General features: G+C 37.4%; 2 protein-coding genes across 2 annotated transcripts; both read right to left on the bottom strand.

Moving 5' to 3' along the window:
* Window positions 1-315: 315 nt before the first annotated feature.
* On the bottom strand, window positions 316-21,257 carry LOC106130586 (polypeptide N-acetylgalactosaminyltransferase 35A). The gene is made up of 11 exons (XM_060953457.1): window positions 20,525-21,257; window positions 19,817-20,089; window positions 19,548-19,683; window positions 18,098-18,527; window positions 17,217-17,448; window positions 16,610-16,755; window positions 16,029-16,178; window positions 15,370-15,581; window positions 14,961-15,090; window positions 12,872-13,006; window positions 316-2,128 (listed from the first exon to the last, which is right to left on the bottom strand). The coding sequence occupies exons 1-11, from the start codon at window positions 20,619-20,621 to the stop codon at window positions 1,997-1,999; spliced, it is 2,073 nt and encodes a 690-aa protein (XP_060809440.1). The 5' UTR covers window positions 20,622-21,257; the 3' UTR covers window positions 316-1,996.
* Window positions 3,868-12,018, bottom strand: LOC132903931 (uncharacterized). The gene is made up of 2 exons (XM_060953458.1): window positions 11,569-12,018; window positions 3,868-6,260 (listed from the first exon to the last, which is right to left on the bottom strand). The coding sequence occupies exons 1-2, from the start codon at window positions 11,595-11,597 to the stop codon at window positions 4,373-4,375; spliced, it is 1,917 nt and encodes a 638-aa protein (XP_060809441.1). The 5' UTR covers window positions 11,598-12,018; the 3' UTR covers window positions 3,868-4,372.
* Window positions 21,258-21,632: the final 375 nt, after the last annotated feature.

Genomic DNA, 21,632 nt, shown 5'->3' with positions numbered 1-21,632 from the left:
GGTACATAATTAATAATAATAAAAGACTTTTAAAGGCAGAATGCCTTCTTTTTATGTAATTTTAAATGTTAAAATAAATGTTGATTAACATATCAATATCGATGTTTTATTTCAAACCCCCGCGCTCGCAAGTCTGAGGGCAGTGAATGGATGACAATGAAAAAATATTATGTTGGGACACTTCAACATCCCTTAATGATTGTCATATCATACAATTTCTTAGTTGTCAATTAACACTAATACCAATCAAAATACTGGATCCCGCCTGTCGCTGCCCTCAGTAAATTATAATACTTAAATAAAACTCTTCGTTGGTTTTTGACAATATTTATTCATTACAACTAATCATTAACATGAATATAAAAAAAATCTCAAAATATACAAATAACATACTTATACTTGTAACATTAACAACAAACTCACATCTGTTATGGAATCAGTTTCTCAACACGAGTTCTGTCGCTCGGTTAGATAGGTATATTAATTCAGTCTATGGAAAAAATGGAAGGTTAACAAATACGTTTGGAAGCTCCACGAGCAAAGTTAATAATAAATGGTTACAATGAGTTACACCTGTGTAACGTGCCCCGCCATGACGTTCGTGATTGAGTATGTCCTTATTGTTGGAACGACACTTCAACTCTTTACTTGTATTATAGCAACTTCATTCAAAACACAGAACTTCTACCACAGGGAGCTTCATTCAGATCTTTAGTAATCACAAACATGACATAATTCGTACGTACATACAAAAGACAATTTTTCTTATTGACTATATTTCACACAAAAATAAATTTATATTTACTTAAACTTAAATAGCAGGATCAATTAAAAAAAACTGTAAAAACGTAGTAAAAATAGAATTTTCAGCAATAAAATGTTAATAAGGACGGAATAGTTAGGAGCAGCTGACAGATGTACCGCGCGCTCGCAGGAACATCGAGAGCGGTCGAGTTCGCCAGAGACGAACATATTTTACAACATACAATTAAATCATATAGTAATGCATTGTAAAAACAAAACGCACATTATAACAATGTAAAAGGTAATTCACAGCTAAAGTAACAAAACCACATCATCAGTTTTCCTATTTTGTACTGATATTCTCGTTTCTAAGCTTTTCTTTTATGGCCGTTAATTAAAAATTTTAAAACATATCATACAATTCAACACTTAAAATGTGCGACAAATTGAAAAAATAATAATTTTTTACTAACATTTTAGCGAACCAAATCAAGTTAGCTTATTATTTATTTATTTCTAAGACGATCAACCGACGCCATCGGGTCAATCACACGAGATTTCATAGAGATTCTTGTTCTAGTAAATCATATCATACAAAACGTACTATTAGTAACGCAACCACACAGCCTCTCAGTTGACAACCAGATATAAAGACACGTCCTACCTGCCGCCAAGGTTGTGTTCGTGCTAGTTATACTTACTATGAGAATTGTCATAAAATTACAACAACATGTGACATCACAATATGAAGAGCGATCGGATGCATGTTCGAATGGCTGCGATACGTTTTATCACGATAGACAGCTTCTTGATCTATGGATTCTAAACTATTCAATAATTCATACCGAATCTACACTAATAATATTTAAACGGCTAATTATATAGTCAGTTATATATTTGTTTGTAGAATGTTTTTTTTTGATAACAAATAAGTCGCTTTTGAGATATTTAGCCAACAGCACTGTTCTGTGTACTGCGACTGAGGAGCTGTGTTCTCTTGTTTTCTCTTTTCTTTCTTGTTTTAACAAGAGAAAACCCTTTTCGTAAAATCATGGATTAGTATTAAATGTAATGTAAGTCAGAAAAGTTAGTCAGCTTTCAATAAGCAATGAACAGAAACTTGTACACGTGCAAGGAGGCGGAGGGGGTCGTGTAAAGTGCACTCCATCAACTTGAAAATCAGACAAACATGCATCGAACTACTCGAACGAAAGACCCATGGTTTCCCCATTCTTCAAATGTTTTGACAGGGCTAGGAGCGCACGAAGTCCCACTGGTGCGTGCGGCGCGCGTCGCAGATGACCAGCAGCACGGGCGCGCCGCGCGCCGCGCGCTCCACGCCCGCGCACATGCCCGCCGCCGCGTTGTACAGCGGGCTGCCGGCCTGCAATCGTTGGCCTCTATCACCCTCTGTATGCTCTATCAACCCACTCAGACAATTTAAAAGACCCGTCCGACGTTTGTTTTATGTTGCGGCTCAAAGACTCCAGTAATCTTCGAAGATTTGACTAGACTATAATTATATAGTAGGCGACTAAAAAAGAAGCAAGTGACTAAAATGTAACCCCAACGTCTACGAAAAACAAAAAAATTGTCTGAAAAATGCAGTCCTGCCTTTTGTTAGGTTGGAGTCGCAGGTCTGTGTCGCCACTGCGTGCGGCGAGCTGGCAACCCTATTCAGACCAATATTACTAGTCGTCGACGGGAACAACATCGCGCGAACAATTTCAGCGGCACCTCGTTGCCAAGATCACAGTCATGTATTTTTTATCTTTTAACGAGATCTTTACATAGTATATGGACATCGTTGGTAAAAGCCTGAGGCATACACGGAAGATACAATGAAAACTCTGATTAACTAAAAAATATATGTCTAGGATTCAATAATCAAGTAATGTCTAATTATAACTGAATAATAAGTTGAGTTATATTTACCACGAACATTATATAAAAATAAGTTTTTTTTTATTGAATCTAATATAAAAAAGTTTATTTACTATTTTATTATTCTTAAAGTATTGACTTCTGTTGAATACATGTGTGAAATATTAAGTGTCCGACCGAAGCTTCGGCTTCGGCCACCTTCGCCCAAAATATCCACTTTCGGCGAAACATTCGGCTTCGGCCCAAAACCCGACCGAAGCCGAAGGTTTCGCCGAAGGTCCGAGCGACCGTCGAGATCGAACGAACTGAACAGGACGTCCTTAATTTGATCAAGATACGTTCGTCTAGGTCTTCCCACTCCGACCTTTCCCTCCACACTCTCCTTGTATATCTGCTTAGTCAACCTGTTTTCATTCATCCTCTCCACATGACCGAACCATCTCAACATACCCTTTTCTATTCCTGTAACTACATCATCTTTCACATCACAACATTCCCTAATCACGCTGTTCCTTATCCGGTCACTCAATTTCACACCCAACATACTCCTTAACGCTCTCATTTCCACTGCATTTATTCTGCTTTCGTGCTTCTTTTGCCATACCCAACTTTCACTCCCATACATTAATGTCGGGACCAACACGCCCCTATGCACAGGCAGCCGAGCCTTTTTGGATAGTTTCTGACTGCTCATAAAGGCATGCAAAGCTCCATTCACCAAGTTCCCCGCGTTCGCTCTCCTTTCAATATCACTATCACACTTGCCATCTGATGTAAACTTTGATCCTAGATATACAAACTCTTTCACTTGCTCAACTTTTTCTCCTCCAATCAAAATTCTACATGCTGTCATTTCTTTCTCCATTTCAAAAACCAGTGTTTTAGTTTTACTTACGTTCACTTTCATTCCTTTCTCATTTAAAGCTTCATGCATACAGTTTACCATCTCCTGTAACTCCTCCGCTGATGACGCCAGTATAACCTGATCGTCGGCATAGAGCAGACATTTGACGAGTAACTCATTCATCCTTAATCCACCTTCAGACTCTTTCAAATCTGTCAAACAACTATCCATAAATAGGTTGAACAGCCACGGTGACGCAACACATCCTTGCCTAACGCCTTTCTCAATCTTAAACCACTCAGTGTGCTGTTACGGGGTCCGAAAAATGTCTCTTTTTAAAAAAGAAATTTATAATTAAACTGTTTATTTTGAGAACAAAATACAAAGAATAGAAATTAAATATGAAATTGTATATGGAAAGAATGTCGAGAACGGACTGACTCAATCAAATCATGCTAAAACAAATGTGTAGTAATAACTAGGTCGCTGATGCAGTGAATATGCGTCAGCGATATTATTTTATAACATTTAGGGGTAAATGCTATCGTAACACCCCCCCCGTTAAGATCGAACATCACCTGAAGGGATGAGAGATTACAATTAGAGGCTCATGACATTCTTTCAAAATACAGACTTAAGTCTACTTAAGTATATTTATTCTAAGTATTTAATATTACATTACAATTAATTTAATAATAAGGTTTATAACTTTATATAAGCTTTTTTTTATATATATATATATAGGATAAAGTATAGGATGAGTTTTAATACACTCTTAATGAAGTCTAAGATTAGAATTTGCATAAGAAATTCGATAAAAGTTATTAAGTAAGTAATATAATAAATCAGTAGTAACTATAATTGAAGTGTTATCAGTAAGTATATTTTTTTTTTATTTACTTAATCTAAGATATTCCTTTTTGTAGGTATTGGTAAAGATCTCACAGATTCTTTATCTGATGAGTCTGAGGTATACTCAGGTCTAGGTGAAATATCTTTTATTGACTTAACACTTCTCTTGGTTTTCTTATTATGACATTGGTTATAAATATTAATGCAACAACCCGAGCTTTGAGAACATATGTATTTTCTACTTTTATATAATAGGTATAACAATATTATAGTTGTAATTACATAAATCAGTGAGATATAATGAGTGCTATACTTTTCTAAATGAGTGGGTTGTTGGACTTTATTCAGTTCTTTCTCAAATTCATTTAGATGTAAACTAGCTTGTAGCAGAGAATCAAGGTTATTTACTTCATTAAGTTTTACAAACGGTAGCTTAGAAATAGAAGTGTTTATCTTATTAGAGACGCAACAGTCGTCATTGACAATATTATAACTAGATATAGAAATAGATATGTTAGAGGTTAATGTATCAGTAGCACTAAAAGATAAAGTTTTATAAAAAGCTTGACATGTTTTGGGTAGATGTAAAATACCAGTTCCGAACAAGATTTCGTCTACGTTAGAATAAGGCTTTTCACACGTTATATGTCCTTTACCCGGTTCTGATTGCACGAAGATCCACCTGTCGTTAGTTATCTTCTGGAAGAAGTCTATAGAGCCGTGTAAGAGTTTTGTTTGGCACGATTTGGGTAACTTTTGAACTACGTCGGTTAACAGTACTGTCTCACACACTGGGTTGGCTATAGACGAGTAAACGTTTTTTAACGCACATACGTAACACTGGTTTTGTATCACTTTACACTCTTTAACATCATCAAATTGTGAGTAAAATAATCTATCTACAGTTATTGCCAAATATGGTTTATTAGGTGCAATTAGAACATAAGTATCAGGAGTCTGGCTGTTATAGGGGGTAGGTAAAGGGATAGAATGAAATAAATTATATGTTTGAGGCAAAACGAGAGGAACTTTTACTACAATAATTAACTTATTATCATGGAGATAACATATGATATCAGATACATTAATTAGCTCATGAACGTTTTGCAGAGTCAAAGATACTGGCAACTCGGAATGTTTAGGTATATTGTTTTTATATAGCTCAAGTTCTTCATAAAGTCGCTGTGGACTGAGTACAGTCGGGTGCAAAATATTCATTTTACTAAATAATATTGCGTTATTCAGGTCATCGATATCGAAAGATAGAGACATTATTATACCTTCTAGCGAATGAAGTAGCAGAGATAATTGAGACTTCATTTCTAATTTATCGTTTGAATTTGTGAGAGTTTCAAAGGCTTTTTCTATGATGTTTAAGTTATGGTTTAGTCGACTCTCGTTTTCTTTTATTTTTGACATTGTACTATTGAATGTAGATACTGTTGATTTTATGACGTGGATATTATCTTGCATAAGATGTGCTAACTGTTTTTCGCTCGACTGTACTTGATTTATTGCGTCGGTGTATATAATTGCGTCACTAGCATCTAATGTTCCGAAGAAAGTTTTTAATATCGAGCCTCCTAAATCAACTAATCCGCGTTTAGAACGTTTTGTTTGTTGCACTTGTACTAAATAAGATATTGAAGAAAACTTTTTTACGTTGTTAGCATGTTGGGACTCTAGAGAATTAAGAGAGTTAGTACAGTCTGATTGGATTTTTGATGATGACTGAGAAGAGACACAATATTTAGAAATTCTTTCAAATAGGTATTCCACGTTATCTAAATGAGGTTGAATATGAGACAAGTCGATGTACGTTACAACATTCCAACTATCGTGGATAAACTTAACATCTAGAGATTGATCGAAATAAATTCCTGGACTGCTGGTTATCTGCGTTATATACGTGCTCCCGTTCACTGTCGCGGCAAATCTGTGGACAATGAGACATACACTAGGAGGCGGGTTTTATTTCATCATAATGATAACGAACGTGTCTTCTATTTATAACTACAGTGACGGTGTGATTACCGTTTATTTTTATTATTTTATAAGGGCCTTTCCACACGGGTGAGAGAGCTTTATTTTGTTTATGGTGACATCTTATGTAAACCATATCACCCGCACTATATGTTATTGGTTTAGAGTGGGAATCGTAATATCGTTTCGACCTTTCTTTTGAATTTTGAATATTTGTTATAGCCTTTTGACGGCTGTAATAGAGCCTGTGGTTTAATGCTCGAATATAGTCAGTGTATGTACTGTTTTCGAGCCGATCTATGGATTGAGGTATATACGGTTTAAAACCCAATAAGAGTTCAAGTGGAGGGTAGCCCGTTGTGGAATGGACATTCGAGTTATAAGCTAACATTGCAGTATTTAAGTATAAGTCCCAGGTATGGGAATTTTCTTCAATATACGATCTAAGGTATTCTTTTAAGGTCGAATGGCTTCGTTCAAGTGCCCCGCAAGTTTGGGGATGGTGTGCGGCTGCGAATATATGTTTTATGCCAAAAAGACGTTCTAATTGTTTTAGTACATCGGAACAGAAATTTGTTCCTTGGTCAGTGACAATAATTCTAGGAATGCCAAGGTGAGAAATAAAATGAACTAACCGTTGAGCGGTTTCTTGGGCAGAGCAAGTCAACATGGGATAAGCCTGGGAATATTTGGTTAAGTCATCTTGGAATGTTAAGATAAATTTGTATTTGTCGAAAGTAGTTTCAGGTAGTGGTCCTACTACGTCAAGAAATATTTTTTCTAAAGGTTTATTAGCGGTAGAGGTAATAATCATAGGGGCTTTGTTAGTTTGTCGCAATGGTTTGTTTATTTGACATGACTTGCAGGCTTTCACATAGTTTTCTATGTCTTGGCGCATGTTTTTCCACCAGTATATTGTTTTAAGTTGGTCATACATACGTGTTATGCCGGGGTGTCCGGCGGAGGGAGAATCATGATGGTCCTTGAGTATTTTTGGTACTTCGACAGGTGTGGGAAAAGATATGTTATTGTGATATACGTGTATTTTGACACCTGTGTTATGGAATAGGAAAGATAGCATATTATAAATTTTAAGAAAGGAAATTTTATTAAATGGGTCATTAAAATCTGAGATTGCAAATTCTTTTTCTTCAGAGTACCAGGTGGTTATCATATCTCTGTAGTCTCTGAGCATATTAAATATGTTTTTATATGATATTTCATCATAATGATGTACTCGTAAAAATAAATGGGTATACACATGTTTGTCGTTTTTGGTACTGTAAAAAGTGTATAATTCGCGTTCTACGTCGCGTATGTCGGTTACATCATCATTTTTAGATAGTTCTATGATTTCAGAGCAGTATGGAATGGAATCGTCTAAATCAATGGCAGAGGGGTAAGTTATCATTTTACATTTGGTTTTGAGTAAGGATTCGTTATGTTCTTCTATTATTGTATCGTAAATAGTGTTGGATTGTTGACTAATTTGTAAGTATTTTTCATAAGTTTCAGGTGATACGGAGGGAATTTCGGGATCAACAGCAAGGACAGGGTTGCGGGAAAGAGAGTCGGCGTTACAGTTCATCTTGCCTTTTTTGTATATGATTTCGTAATCATATTCCTCTAGTTTAAGGCGCCAACGGACAAGCTTAGAACTTGGATCTTTGCAATTAAACAGCCACTGCAAGGGTCTGTGGTCTGTTACTATTTGGAATTTGTGACCGTAGAGGTATGGGCGGAAGACTTTAGTACCAAACAATATGGCAAGGCATTCTTTTTCAGTTGTCGAATAATTTCCTTCAGCTTTATTAAGAGTTCGGGAAGCAAAAGCGATAGGGAGATCTTTATTAATTTCTCCTTGCGATAAGATGGCTGAAACAGCGTAATTAGAGGCATCAGTGGTAAGTATGAAGGGCTTAGTAAAGTCTGGATATTGAAGAATCGGTGCAGTAGTTATTTTGTTTTTAAGAATATCGAATGCATTTTGTTGTTTGGATAGCCAGATGAACTTAACATCCTTTTTTAGAAGGTTTGTTAAGGGCTTAGTGATATGTGAGAAATTTTCGATGAATCTACGATAATAACCGACTAGGCCTAGGAAAGACTTAATATCACGGGGACTTTTGGGAATTGGAAATTTTTGAACGCATTCAACTTTCTTGGGATCGGGTTTCACTCCTTTATCAGAAATGATATGGCCTAGGTATTGAACTTCTTTTCTGAGAAATTCACTCTTATCGGGTTGAAGTTTTAAGTTGTGTTCTCGTAATTTAGAGAAAACGAGCTTTAATTTTTGGATGTGAGATTCAAGGTCATGGCTAAAAATTACAATATCATCCATATAAGTGAAACAGTGAATTCCTTGTAATCCTGAAAGTATGACGTTCATTAACCTCTGAAAGGTAGAAGGGGCGTTACGAAGCCCAAAGGGCATTCTGTTAAATTGGTAATGTCCTGATTGACCGGAAACGCCCGGAACACTAAAAGCAGTTTTCTCAGCATCAGGTTTATGCATCCTGACCTGATGAAAGGAAGAAGCTAAGTCGAGGGTTGTGAAGTATTTACTATGACCCAACTGGTCTAGGATGTCGGTTATATTTGGAATGGGGTAAGCATCTCCTATAGTAATTTCATTGAGTTTACGGTAATCAATAACAATGCGCCACTTCGGTTTTCCTGATGCGTCTTGTTTTTTTGGTACTACCCAAATAGGGGCAGACCACGGGGAAACAGAGGGTGAGATTATATCCTGATCTAACATGTTCTTAATCTGACGGCTTACTTCCTCTTTATGGCATTCGGGGAAACGGTAACTTTTTACATGGATGGGACTTTCGGTGGTGGTACGGATTTCGTGTTGAATTGTTTTTGCAAAAGACAAACGATCTCCTTCGAGATAAAAAATATCATGGAATTCGGAACAAAGATTACGTAAAGATTTTTCTTCCTCTTCGTTCATGTGTTCGCAACGAAGCGCGGACTGAACTAATTTTTCTCGTTCTAAACCAGAAAGAATTTCAGTTGTGTGGTTTACGAACTCTATATCTTTTGCAACTCCTTGTTTAGGACACTCTAATATATAAGAAACGGGTTCTAAGGTAAATTTAACGGGTCTAAGTATTACTTTATTTTCTGATGTATTTAGAACGGATAGTGTGACTTTACCATTTGGTTTTACCTTAGTAAGACATTTAGAGAAATATAAATTAGGATATTCTTTAATTAATGAAGTAAGGATTAAACCTTGTTCTAACTCAGGGTTAGTGACAAAACATTCGACCAGCATTTCGGTTCGTGGAGGAATAACGTAAATAGGTTCAGTGGTCTTGAGTTTAAAATACAATTCGGGTTCGGAGGAGAAATATAATTTAGATTCCTTATATGATATGGTTGCTCCGTTAGATGACAAGAAGTTTGAGCCGATTATGCCATCATAAGTAAGATTTACATTGTTAACTACATGGAAATAAAATGGGAAAGATACATTAGCATTTAATTTCAGAGATAACATAATTTTTCCTTTCGTCTCGGAATGAGAACTTATATCATTGATGCCTTTAAACTTAACTACACTAGGTTCGATGTTAGAAAGGTTGGATAAACTAGTTTCTTTAACCATGCATATTGAACTACCTGAGTCTACGAGAAGATTAAGAGGTTTATCGGAATGAGACGTATAGACTTCTATATAAGGGAGAAATGTTTTGTTGATCTGGGATATATCGTAGACCATTGGACAGTCTTCTGGGATATTTAAAAATTCGTCAAATAAATTTTCAGGGGTCGTAGAGAGAGGGTTAGTATTAAGATCATTTTGTTTGGAAATAGGAAAGCTTGTAATAGGTTTAGAAATATAATTTATATTAGATTTAGTAGATACAGGGGACTTAGACATATAATTAATGTTAGATTCAGTGGATACAGAGGATTTGGACATAGAATTAGATACAGTGGGCTTAGAGATGGAATTAGTATTAGATTCAGAGGATTTCGAAGAGTTATTGTCACTGCCAATGGCACATCTGTGTGAAATAGAAAACAGCGACGACTTTTTATGATGATCGTTACCAATGGGCTTAATTGCCGAAGTAGAAGATAACGATAGATTAGATACAGCGGATTTTGAGTTTGAAGTAGTATTTAATTTTGTATGATACATGCCTACTTTTTCCGATTTACGCCGGCATGAATACGCAAACCGAGGATTTAGTTTAAATTATCGTTATTTTCAACTTCTTCATGGCACTGTGGCTCCGATATTTCTACTCGGTTATCAATGAAATTTTGCTGATATGTAGTATTTGGACGAAAATTATTTTGTCTAGAGTTATTATACTGTCTTTTACGACATTGAGAAATATCGTGGCCAAAGTGTTTACAATATCTACACACAATAGGTGTGGAATTAAATTTCGATGTAGACGGAAAGTTATTATTTGTAGCGTGTGCCGGAATTTGAGAAACTTGAGCGCGAGGCGCATCACGTTTCGCTTTGGTATAACATTCCGATTCCGAGTGACCTGATTTGTTGCAATATCTACATGTTTTATTACGGATATTACTATGACTGGAAAATGATTTATTTAAGTTCAAAATTTTTTCCTCTTCAATAGCTAGGTTAATTGCTAAATTTAGATTTTTAGGATTACGACACCTGACAATGTTACTAAGGGCAGGTTGAAGCCCTAAAGTGAAAGTGTACATAGCAAGGTCTTCGGTCATAGCAATGCGACCAGCTATCTCTTTTTTCAAACTTTCAGAGTTGTGTATCTCTGACTGCAAGCTCGTGAGGCAACTTTCGATACGCAACGCATATTGGGCAACAGTCTCATTAGGTTGTTGTTTACAAGACTGTAGCTCTAAGAGTAAATGATTGTAATGTTTACGTTCGCCAAAATTTTGTCTTAGAAAGCCTTTTAATTCATCAAAATTTTCAAATATTTTGTTAGAGCAAGCGATCTGAGCTTTGCCTTCTAACTTAGAAATTATATATTTTAAAAGCAAATCCTTCTGAGGGTTACTGGCTAACTGTAACGCATTTTGACAGTTAGTCAGAAAGGCAGTGAGTGTTTCACGTTCGCCTTTATAAGAATTAATAAAGTTACATAATACTTGGATTGGGAATTCGGAAATGCAGCCAGAGTTTCCTTCAGACTTAGTAGACATTGTTAAATAAAAAGGAAAACAAAAACACAGGAAAAAAAAGAGAAAAAAAAAAAAAAATATTATTGGCAATAACAAAAAAAAATTTTACTCACAATGCCGCTATCAGGACACACGATTTCATCAGGAACTTGTTGAGGTCACGACGATGAGGATCACGTATCACCACTCTTCGGGAACGCGCTGAAGGTAGCTCGCTTGACGAATAGTGTGTCTATTGGCAGGCTCACTTAGTTAAGTAAGGCTTACTGTCGCAACAGGATACAGGACTGTCCAAACTGGAGACGATAAGACCGTGTAGTCTTTGTTCTTCAGTATTTTAATTACGCCACGCCAATTATGCCACGGAGTCCGAAAGATGCGTAGCAAATATTTTGGAACACCCGCGATGGATTGCTAGCGGAGCATATATCGATAGAGCCGAAAGAGTCGATAGAGACAAGATTATAACCTTTGAACAGGATTTCCCGGGAGCTCCACGCTAGCAATCCCACTTCTGACACCACTGTTACGGGGTCCGAAAAATGTCTCTTTTTAAAAAAGAAATTTATAATTAAACTGTTTATTTTGAGAACAAAATACAAAGAATAGAAATTAAATATGAAATTGTATATGGAAAGAATGTCGAGAACGGACTGACTCAATCAAATCATGCTAAAACAAATGTGTAGTAATAACTAGGTCGCTGATGCAGTGAATATGCGTCAGCGATATTATTTTATAACATTTAGGGGTAAATGCTATCGTAACAATCGTATCGTTCTATGCTTCATTCACATCTTCATAGATGAAGATGTGAATGAAGCACGTAACCTCTTGCATTCTTAAGTTAGCTTTAGCTGCTAACAAATCCAGCCATGCTTTCTTCTTTAATCGCACAAGTTCTTGCACATCTTTATATGATATATCATCAACTTCTATATGAGACAGTCAATATATAAACCTTCAATATTGAGGTTTTGAAATAATTTTAATATTAATTGTAGCTTGTAGACAATATTGAACAAAATTAATTACTGAGTGCTGAGAGAATATAAACCTTCGGCTTCGGCCGAAGGTTGTGGCGATAGCCGATTAATCGGCTTCGGCTTCGGCTTCGGCCAAAAATAGACCTTCGGTCGGACACTAGAAATATTTAATTAGTTAGTATTAACTTTTGTTGGCGTTGAATTTTCTTCAACTGTAAAGTGTGTAGGAAACATTTACCTGATGCAGGAGACCAGGAGTATTTTAGTACTTCCAGAATAAAATTGGGCATGTTGTCATGATCGCCCGCCGCCTGTCCGTCGGTTACGCTTTCGCGACTAACCCACCGGACCTATTTTTATGAAATATACTCGTACCTGTAGTTTTAGAACAGAGATATTAAACACTCCAAATGTCTGATCAAACACTCACATTGCCGTCGTGCATCCACTCCTGCTCCCCTCCCAGCTCGTGGCATTTCCCGAGCGAGGGCGCCACCGTGTTGGCGGCGTCCAGGCAGAGACTGCGGCCCAGCACTAGCTCGTGACGAGACGTCTCGAACCACATCTGAAACAATACAACACAAATATTAATAACACAAATCAAACGATTCTCTCTTATGTCTGCGTACTCCGCAGCTGTGCTTCGAGGCCGGAAATCCATTTACAATTTTTTTATTTACATTGTTCTGTCTTCAGTTTTGTTAATTCGACCCCTTCAACTTATTCATGGCGGACGCAAATTATATCGGTCCATTATCACATTTTAATTGCTTTCGGGGTAAACGGTATCATAAATCACAATAAAACGAACATATGTAATAAAATTCAAATTTAGAGATTGTGACTTATAAATCAATATTTTCATATCTGAGTAAGTAAATAAGGTTACATAAGGCTTTAATAAGAGAAGTAATTAAAAAGTAAGGATTATATGGTTGCACATTTAGGAAAAAATATATGAAAAGACAACATTGATTGAAAAAAAAATTGAATTAATTTTTCAATAGTAAAATTATGGAACGATGGAATAAAGCAAAAAAAATTGATATAGATAACCAAAATAGTTATTAAATATTGATACATAAAAATACTTAAAACTTTATTGTATTGTAGTAATTGTCCATGTTTGGTTTATTTATTGACTTAATATTGTTTGGTAAGGTTTTTTAATGGTTTTCTATAAGTAATTGCTGTTAATATAGAAATTTATTTTACGAATACTGCATAATAAATTATTTGATTGTGTAAGTATTATTTGTGCACGGAGAAAATTTGTAAGGTTTTAATCCAGATAAGAGAGATTTTGCATTATATAATATGTTTCAATTGTGTATTGGTGTGTGGTTTTTAATAATTTTGAAAAGAGCCACGACAAGCCGGGCGGGTTATGTGGGGCTTGAACCCAGTAAAACCACACGGTGCCATCGCCTACCGCTTGTTGCCAGGAGTGGGAGCTGCCCTCGCTCACATTCCTGAGCGGCCCCGCGGCCAGCCGTAGGGACGACAGTCATTTAATGCCCACTTACAATATATACTTACAAAATAGTCATTTTGGCCCATAATATAATTCAAATGAGTTAAAAAAAATTTAAACCAAATTTAAAAATATTATAATATGTATAAACAAGTAACTTTCAGTAACAAATCCTACTATACTGTCAAAATACCTATAATAATTAAGTTATTTCTCATATAAATATCATAAAACGTGAAGATAATGTATAAAAAATTATAATTAAATTAACCATTAAACCAAACAAACATTACCTCTGCTAACCCAACAAAATAAACCAACCATTATACCTAACTTCCATGTTTTGTTGGGTTGTGTTTTTAATTTTAACGCGTAAATTTATTTTAATAAACTTAACAAATGTGACTTACTACTATTATATACTAACAAATTACTGTACAAACAAAACATTCATTTTTGTAACATTTTAAAACAAAAACTTTAATCAATTCATAATTCACCACTAAATTATTAAAACAACAAAATATTTTACATCCTCAAAACGTATCATATAAACTACTGACTTAACACAAATACGGCTTTTAACCGCAAGAACTAAAATGACCACTTTCCTACGAGGCAGCGGTAGACAGACGAACACTACAGTTCTCACTCACAGCGCGCTCGTGATCCCTGCTGCCGTCTCTGCCTCAACGCTACGCACGCCCGACCTAACCCTCCGCCTGTCTCCACTCTGATTACGGTAAGTTCGTCGAAGCGTCACCCTTCCAGCATTCCCAAAACTAAAATAATTAAATGCATACTCATACAAGACAAGTAATAACAATTAAAAATAAAGCCGTACACTCTCCCTTTTATTTTGTACCCATATCTAAGAAGTTGTGACTTTTTTGTGGCGACGGCCATCTTGAACCAATATTAAAAAAAGAAATAAAAAAATCAAAAGCGGTTTATCCGTTCGGAAGCCAAGATGATACAGAAACACACACAGGCATACACATCAAACATATACCCCGTCACTATCTCGGCGGGGGTTAAGTAATACCTGGTTAATGGTCCGGATGCAGCTGGCGAGAACGAGCCCCGAGCCCTTGGTCTTCACGTCTTTGGCGCTCTGCATGCAAAGCGACGTGTTCTTCAGTCTTATCTGATACGAATCGGTGTAGTTCCGCTTCCTGAAATTGAACGCAATACCATTAATAAAATAACACAAGGCTAAGTAAAAGCTTTCGTAGAAAACAATATTGTTTCAAAAATTAAATTATTATCTGTGCGTTGTTCTAGACTTCTAACTCACAACATAGAGAACTGACGCGTTGCATTTCGGTTTGTATATGAACCGAGTGAATCCCGTCTGACCTCCGCAACCTTTGGAACCATTTACATATATGTATATACATCCCGTTATCTGAATGTACAGTTTCCTCACGATGTTTTCTCTCAGTCGTATTCACCTGGAATGCCAGGGCTGGAACTTGTCATGGTTATTGAGTGCGGCGACCCTCTTCCTGTCGGGGGAGTCGGCCGCGGCCAGCAGTTCGGGGTAGACAGAGTCCAGGTACCACTGGAAGGACTTGCAGTGCAGCCGCGCCCGCAGCGCCACGCGCTCCGACACGTCGCCCACGGACACGTGAGCGGCGGACGGGTTCTGTTCTATCACCTTTTTCTGAAAATAATAAATTTGTACTAAAATGAAAACTTTGGTTAAAACTACCAGGCGAATCAGATGGAGGTGCCCGTGAAACCGGCGAGCTTACATGTAGAAAGTGGTGTTTGTAGGGATCGTGACCAGTGGACAGAATATGCAGTCATTTCCGACACTTGCTCTGATCCAAATCTGGCAGTTGCTCTGACCCCCTAGATTGGGCAATGGACCCTCAGCTCTGAACACGCTGAATCAAAACCACCTATCTTGAAATGTTATTTATACACGTCAGGCTTTGTCGTATTATACCAATGAGAAAAGGACGGAACGGTAATTCATCGTAAAAGATGGAACAAAAAAAAAGGCGATTTAGTAACTTCCTTATTTAGAGGGTTAGCTTTCGGCCAGCATGTACATCCGTAATATTTGCGATGTTTTCAAACACAAATGAGAGACGCGTGCACACACCACGTAGTCGTCCATCCAGACGCGCGCCATGCGCATGGAGTTCCTCAGCATGTGGTCCTGGGCCCCGAGCCCGTACGGCCGCCGCTTGCGGAACACGTGCCCCACGCGGCTGCACGGGATCAGCTCCAACGTGCCGCCACACATCCAAATCTGAAAAATTGTACAATAATATTACGTCATACCAAATAGCGGACGACTTGGCGAAAGATAAATCAAGATCTAAATTGAAGAATTTTCATGAAAAGGAAGTAGATGAAGCGAAAGAAGTATACAGGGATATGTAGACAAAATGATATCTCTGCCTACTCTGCCTGTAGGAATAACACCGAAAAGCAAGGAGATACGTCAGGTGGACGATGAGTACGACAGTCGGATAAGTCCATTTAGAATTCCGTTTTAAGTGCCATCGCGTTACCACTAGATGGCGCTGATTAAATCGCATACAAATTCGCGTATACGTGACTCGTTTGACTGAGTGAAACTCGCACTAAGCCCGCTGATCATGTTGCGTCCGACTTCAAAGCAAAACAGCTAAAACCAAAGATAGACGTTTAGAATGTGGGCAATATGTGTGTACATACGCGGAAGGAGATCTCGAGGTTCTCGCCGCCCCACACCTCCATGCCGGCGTCGTACTGGCCGACGCGGTTGAAGTACTCGCGGTAGATCGCGAACAGCCCGCCCGCCATCGTCGGCGACATTATCGGCTTTATGAAGTCTTCTTCGGCTGACCAACGAACACAAATCAAACTATACAAACTAACTAAAATAATCGTCATTATTTCAATCGCAAGTATAAAATAATCATCATTTCTTCTCCACCTTGAGCAACACTACCTAGTATGGTCACTTTCATTCCTTTCTTATTCAAAGCTTCATACATACTGTTTATCATCTCCTGTAACTCTTCCGCTGATGACGCCAGTATAACCTGATCGACGGCATAGATAAGACATTTGACGAGTAACTCATTCAACCTTAATCCAGTATCAGACTCCTTCACATCTGTCAAACAACTATCCATATATTGGTTGAACAGTCACGATGATGCGACACATCCTTGTTTAACGTCAATCTCAATTCCATCAGTAAGCCATACATCTAAACGTGGCCATTCAGTCTTTACGAGATTATTGATTCTGTTTACCCCGTTAAGGGATAAAAAACGAAGATTATGTCTTAACTCACTCTTGAGAGTCCCCTTGGGCAGGTTATCCCACTTGAAGTGTAACCCCCAGTTAAAGCCCCCCCGCACGAGCGGGCTGGCGTGGTACTGGAAGGTGTCGGCGTTCACGATGTCGATGACGGGCATGACGGCGCGCGGCGAGGCGCGGCCGCCGGCGCCCGCCGCCAGCCGCGCCAGCAGCGGCGGCAACCACTCCACGTTCACCTCGATGTGCGAGTCCAGGAACACCAGCACCTGGACGGAGACACGACGCAACATTAATACATATTAATAACACACTCTAATTAATGATGATCAACTGTCGAAACCTATGTTTCTAAGCCTAGTGAGCATAATAAAGGCAAAAACAATAAAGGCACTGCAAAAATACGGGAAAAGCTAATCTTGTGCAAAGTACAATTTAAGCCAATTTACAATAGTTGACTGTTTTCTCAAGTTGGTCCTAAATAGTTGAAATTTGTTATTTTGGCCAAAAAATATATATCATTACATGTTTTTAGTATTTAATTTAAAACTATACAAACTTTGGTGACGGCATTTTGACGTTTCAAATTAAAACTCATTTTATAGAATAGAATAGAATAGAATAGAATAGATTTATTTTCAAAATTGGACACAAGGTATCACTTATTGACGTCACATAACTTAAATCTAATTATAACTACTACCGCTTCCAAAGCGCAAGTGTAGAAGAAGCGGCGGAACAAATTATAATGGGGTTCCCAGATTAATAATTGATACAATAACTTAATACAACCTTAAAACAATAGCAAATATTCAGGTAGCCTATTCACACACTGAGCAAATTTTACGTGATTGTTTGTTTATGCAAAATTTCTTTGTTTACAGAAGCGGTCAGGAACTTCGTGTAACCATCTCTCACCTCGCCCACACTGCTGGCGGCTCCGAACAGCCGCGCGCGAATGAGGCCTTCCCTCTTCGTGGTCCTCAGCAGTCTGATACTAAACCCTCCTTTGGAAAACTTATCATACTTGTCGGTCGTCCTCTTGCCGACAATGTTATTGTCATCATTTATATACTCCACGACATTTTCATCCAAGTTGTTGGTCTCCAACATTTCCTCCTCCTTGCGCATCCTGTCGTTCAGTTCGTCGACGGCCGCCGCCACCTGCCTGTGCAGGCCCTCGAGGTCGCTGTAGTCGTCCACCAGGATGACTTCCTTGAGGTGCGCCTGCTCCGTGCGGTCCAAGATGGAGTGCACGGACCGCATCAGCGTCTCGAAGTGCTCGTTGTAAAAGCAAATTATTACAGATGCCTTTGGCAGTTTCGCAGGATATTTTTGGCTTCTACATCTGTAAATAACAATGCTCTTCTCAATACTAATATCTTTATATTGTTAACAATAAAAATGTCTTTAGAAATAAGAAGTGCCCTTGCATAAAGTTTCTCCTCAGTCTAATTTATAGTTGTATTTTATGTCCTTGTTATACATAATTATATTAATAAATAAATAAAATAACACTGATAACATTAAAAGCATTTTTAAATATTTTAAAAGATTTTCTCATACAGAATAGCTTTTACTATCTGCAACAATGTTTCAACAAATAATATAAACATTTATTTTTTACTCGCTGTTGCCGTAACTTTGTTTGCATGTTAATGGAAATACGAAGGTTAAGATTACTAAATTTGCTCAAATTCACCAAAATTAAATTCAACGAATTTGGGCATCCCATAGGATAAAATTTTTTTGCTAAGACGTCATTGCCGTACACATTTCAGAGTAGCTGGTCCCTTTGGCTTCCACATCGCATGATACAGATCTTCTATTATTTTTTTTTGCCAAAAGTTAATGCTCGTCACATTGAACAACTTTCGACGTCTTGCTGAGTGGTAATGGTTCGACATTACCACTCAGCAAGACAAGGAATTTGGTGTTAAAATAAAGAGGAAGACTTGATACCCGAATCCTACCCTGCATCACAAATGGCTGTGAAACCTGGGCTTTAACTAAACATCATAGGGACAAACTATCGACATGCTGGAGAAAACTGTAAATGAGCATGCTAGGTCTTAAACTATCGAAGATAGACATTAGACATGAAACTAAACTAACAGATATCCTTTCACATATAATGGAGATGGACTGGACATATGGTTCACTACAAAAAAGATAAATGGAACAAATAGGTGGCAGTTTGGTACCCAAGGGATTCAAAGTATTTTTGGGAAAACAACATAACATAATCACGGCTATATCCCTTGCAGGGTAGACAGAGAAAAAGGGGAAAAGCTTTACCTAACATTACATTGGCAGATATTCAAATCAATGTTAACAAAACAGGTAAAGATCAAAATAAGTCACTTACAATTTATTCCTAGTGTCTGGCAGACCCCGGTGGTTGCCGATTCTCTGTGATATGAGAGTGTTGAATGCGTGCAGATTGTAGCCTTTCTCTCGCTGGCGGACATCCTCGGGGTTCCTTATCAGCCCTACCTGCCCATCTGCAAAGTGTCATGATTTGTCAGGGAAACAAAAGTTTAACCTCAAAACAAAAACTCCTAAAATTTGATGTAGTTTGCATTAAAGCAGCTTCATAATAACATGTGCCTTCTACCTATAAATTCAAAAATTTACCTAATCTCTTATCAGGAATGAATGCCTCTCTCATGTTAAGTTGTTTTGAAAACTTTTCTTTCAACATCATTTTGCGCTGGTAATCCGGCTTGCCTCTGTTGTACTTCCAGATGTTTCCCGAGTACTTGTCGTTACTCTGTGGAGTGTCTGACAGCAAGCTCTTACCCTCGAGTGCGGCTATTGATTTATCATTATTCTTGATGCGGTTCTTCTCATCCGAATTTGGGAGATGATAGTAGATCTTGTTGTCAGCTTTGTTCATTACATTTTCACCTAAAATCACATCACTATTTGATAATTCAGATAAAAGAGAGAGGCAGCTGACACAGCTACTTTGTGCAATTTATTTTGTGGACCCAAGTTGACACTCTTGTCAAATTCAATTCCTAAATTGTGTGCTAATGGTGATTGATATATGAAAATAACAAATATGTATAAGTACATATTTGGGATTTAAGACCTAGTGAATACTTTGCTAAGTTCTCTGTAAAAAGCTCTTATGTTTCTCTTGCATTGAAAACCAAATTATGGATTTGTGTAACTTTACTGTAAACTTATTTCAATTTAAACAATTTTTTCAATGATTAATCAATAAGCAACAATTTGTGCATACAAAGAGAAACAGCAGGTAGAAGTGAGTTGTTGAACTAAGAAAGTCTTAGTTCAACAACTTTTGCATACACCATAGAGGTTACAATAAAAACTTACCACTCATGTTTAGTAGCCAATACAAGTACAAAGAAATACTCCATGTCGCAGAGGCAAATAGTATCCCCCAAAGAAAGGAGTTGTTAATCTTGCCCATTGTATTATGTTATTTGGAGCTCCAATACGACCTACAAGTTGCTTAAAGTTTCAAGCACAAGCAATTATTGTTTCCATACTATGAAAAAGTGTACATTCTTGTTTTAAATCAAACTTGGATTGGATTGGGCATACAAACCTGAAATTGGAATGAAATTGAAATTCCCCAAAATAATATCCCTCAAAAGATATGAAAGAATTTTCACAATTCGATTACAATACGATACTTAGGTATACAATAGTCACATCTATATCACTTGCGGAGCAGACAGCGCCAACAGTCTTTTTAAGATAGAAAGGCCGCGTTTAACTGTATGACTAAATGATGGAATTGAAATTCAAATAGTGACAAGTTGCTAGCCCATCGCCTACAAGAGGAATCCCAAATTAATAAACCTATCCTTCAATAAATAGGAATCCTGTCTTTCCCCTAAGTGGTTAATCAGCTTAAAATCACGATACGTCACAAATAAATAAGTCTTCCTTTTAATAAAAACAATACTCTGCTCACACAATTCAACATTAATAAGTTATTAAAACACAATCATAGAATGCACGACACAGCAATCCATTCATCAAATCACACGGGGGACAACTGGGGACAACAAAAAAAAACGCAACAGACAGCCAGCCAGTAGGTACAGTAGCCGTTTGTAGCTGCAGCCTGGGCGTAACTCTAAAGAAAGCAAGCATTTGTATGAAACGATTGGGAATTTTTAAGGCGTGTATTTTTGAAAGACTCTTAATTTATTAAAATGCAGTGGACAACTGGCGACTTTTGAAATTCGTCGGATTGTACTAGCCGCCATCTTAAACCATCCATATCAAAGCATTGACATTTCTCTGTGACCGTGAGGCCCGTTTGTTGTTGTTGTTTTATTGGAAATATCTGAGCGGTATATTCTTTGTGTCTGGGCTCATGTGGTTGCCGTCTTCTCGAGCTACTTTAAACAATCACAACTTAAAATAATTGAAATATAGAAGAATAGGTCCGAAATTTGTTAAGTATAAA

This window comes from Amyelois transitella, chromosome Z, assembly GCF_032362555.1.
Source record: "Amyelois transitella isolate CPQ chromosome Z, ilAmyTran1.1, whole genome shotgun sequence".
Taxonomy (NCBI): domain Eukaryota; kingdom Metazoa; phylum Arthropoda; class Insecta; order Lepidoptera; family Pyralidae; genus Amyelois; species Amyelois transitella.
This window is presented reverse-complemented; position numbering and strand designations above follow the sequence as displayed.

Bases quoted from the DNA above. Each gene is read 5' to 3' on its own strand.
- LOC132903931 (XM_060953458.1), bottom strand. From the start codon at position 11,597: ATGAAATCGTGTGTCCTGATAGCGGCATT. The intron at 6,261-11,568 runs GTGAGTAAAATT...CATTGTCCACAG, and splicing joins TGTGTCCTGATAGCGGCATT to ATTTGCCGCGACAGTGAACG.
- LOC106130586 (XM_060953457.1), bottom strand. From the start codon at position 20,621: ATGGGCAAGATTAACAACTCCTTTCTTTGGGGGATACTATTTGCCTCT. The intron at 20,090-20,524 runs GTAAGTTTTTAT...ATGTGATTTTAG, and splicing joins TTGGCTACTAAACATGAGTG to GTGAAAATGTAATGAACAAA. The intron at 16,756-17,216 runs GTGAGTTAAGAC...TTCGTTGGTCAG, and splicing joins GCCCAAGGGGACTCTCAAGA to CCGAAGAAGACTTCATAAAG.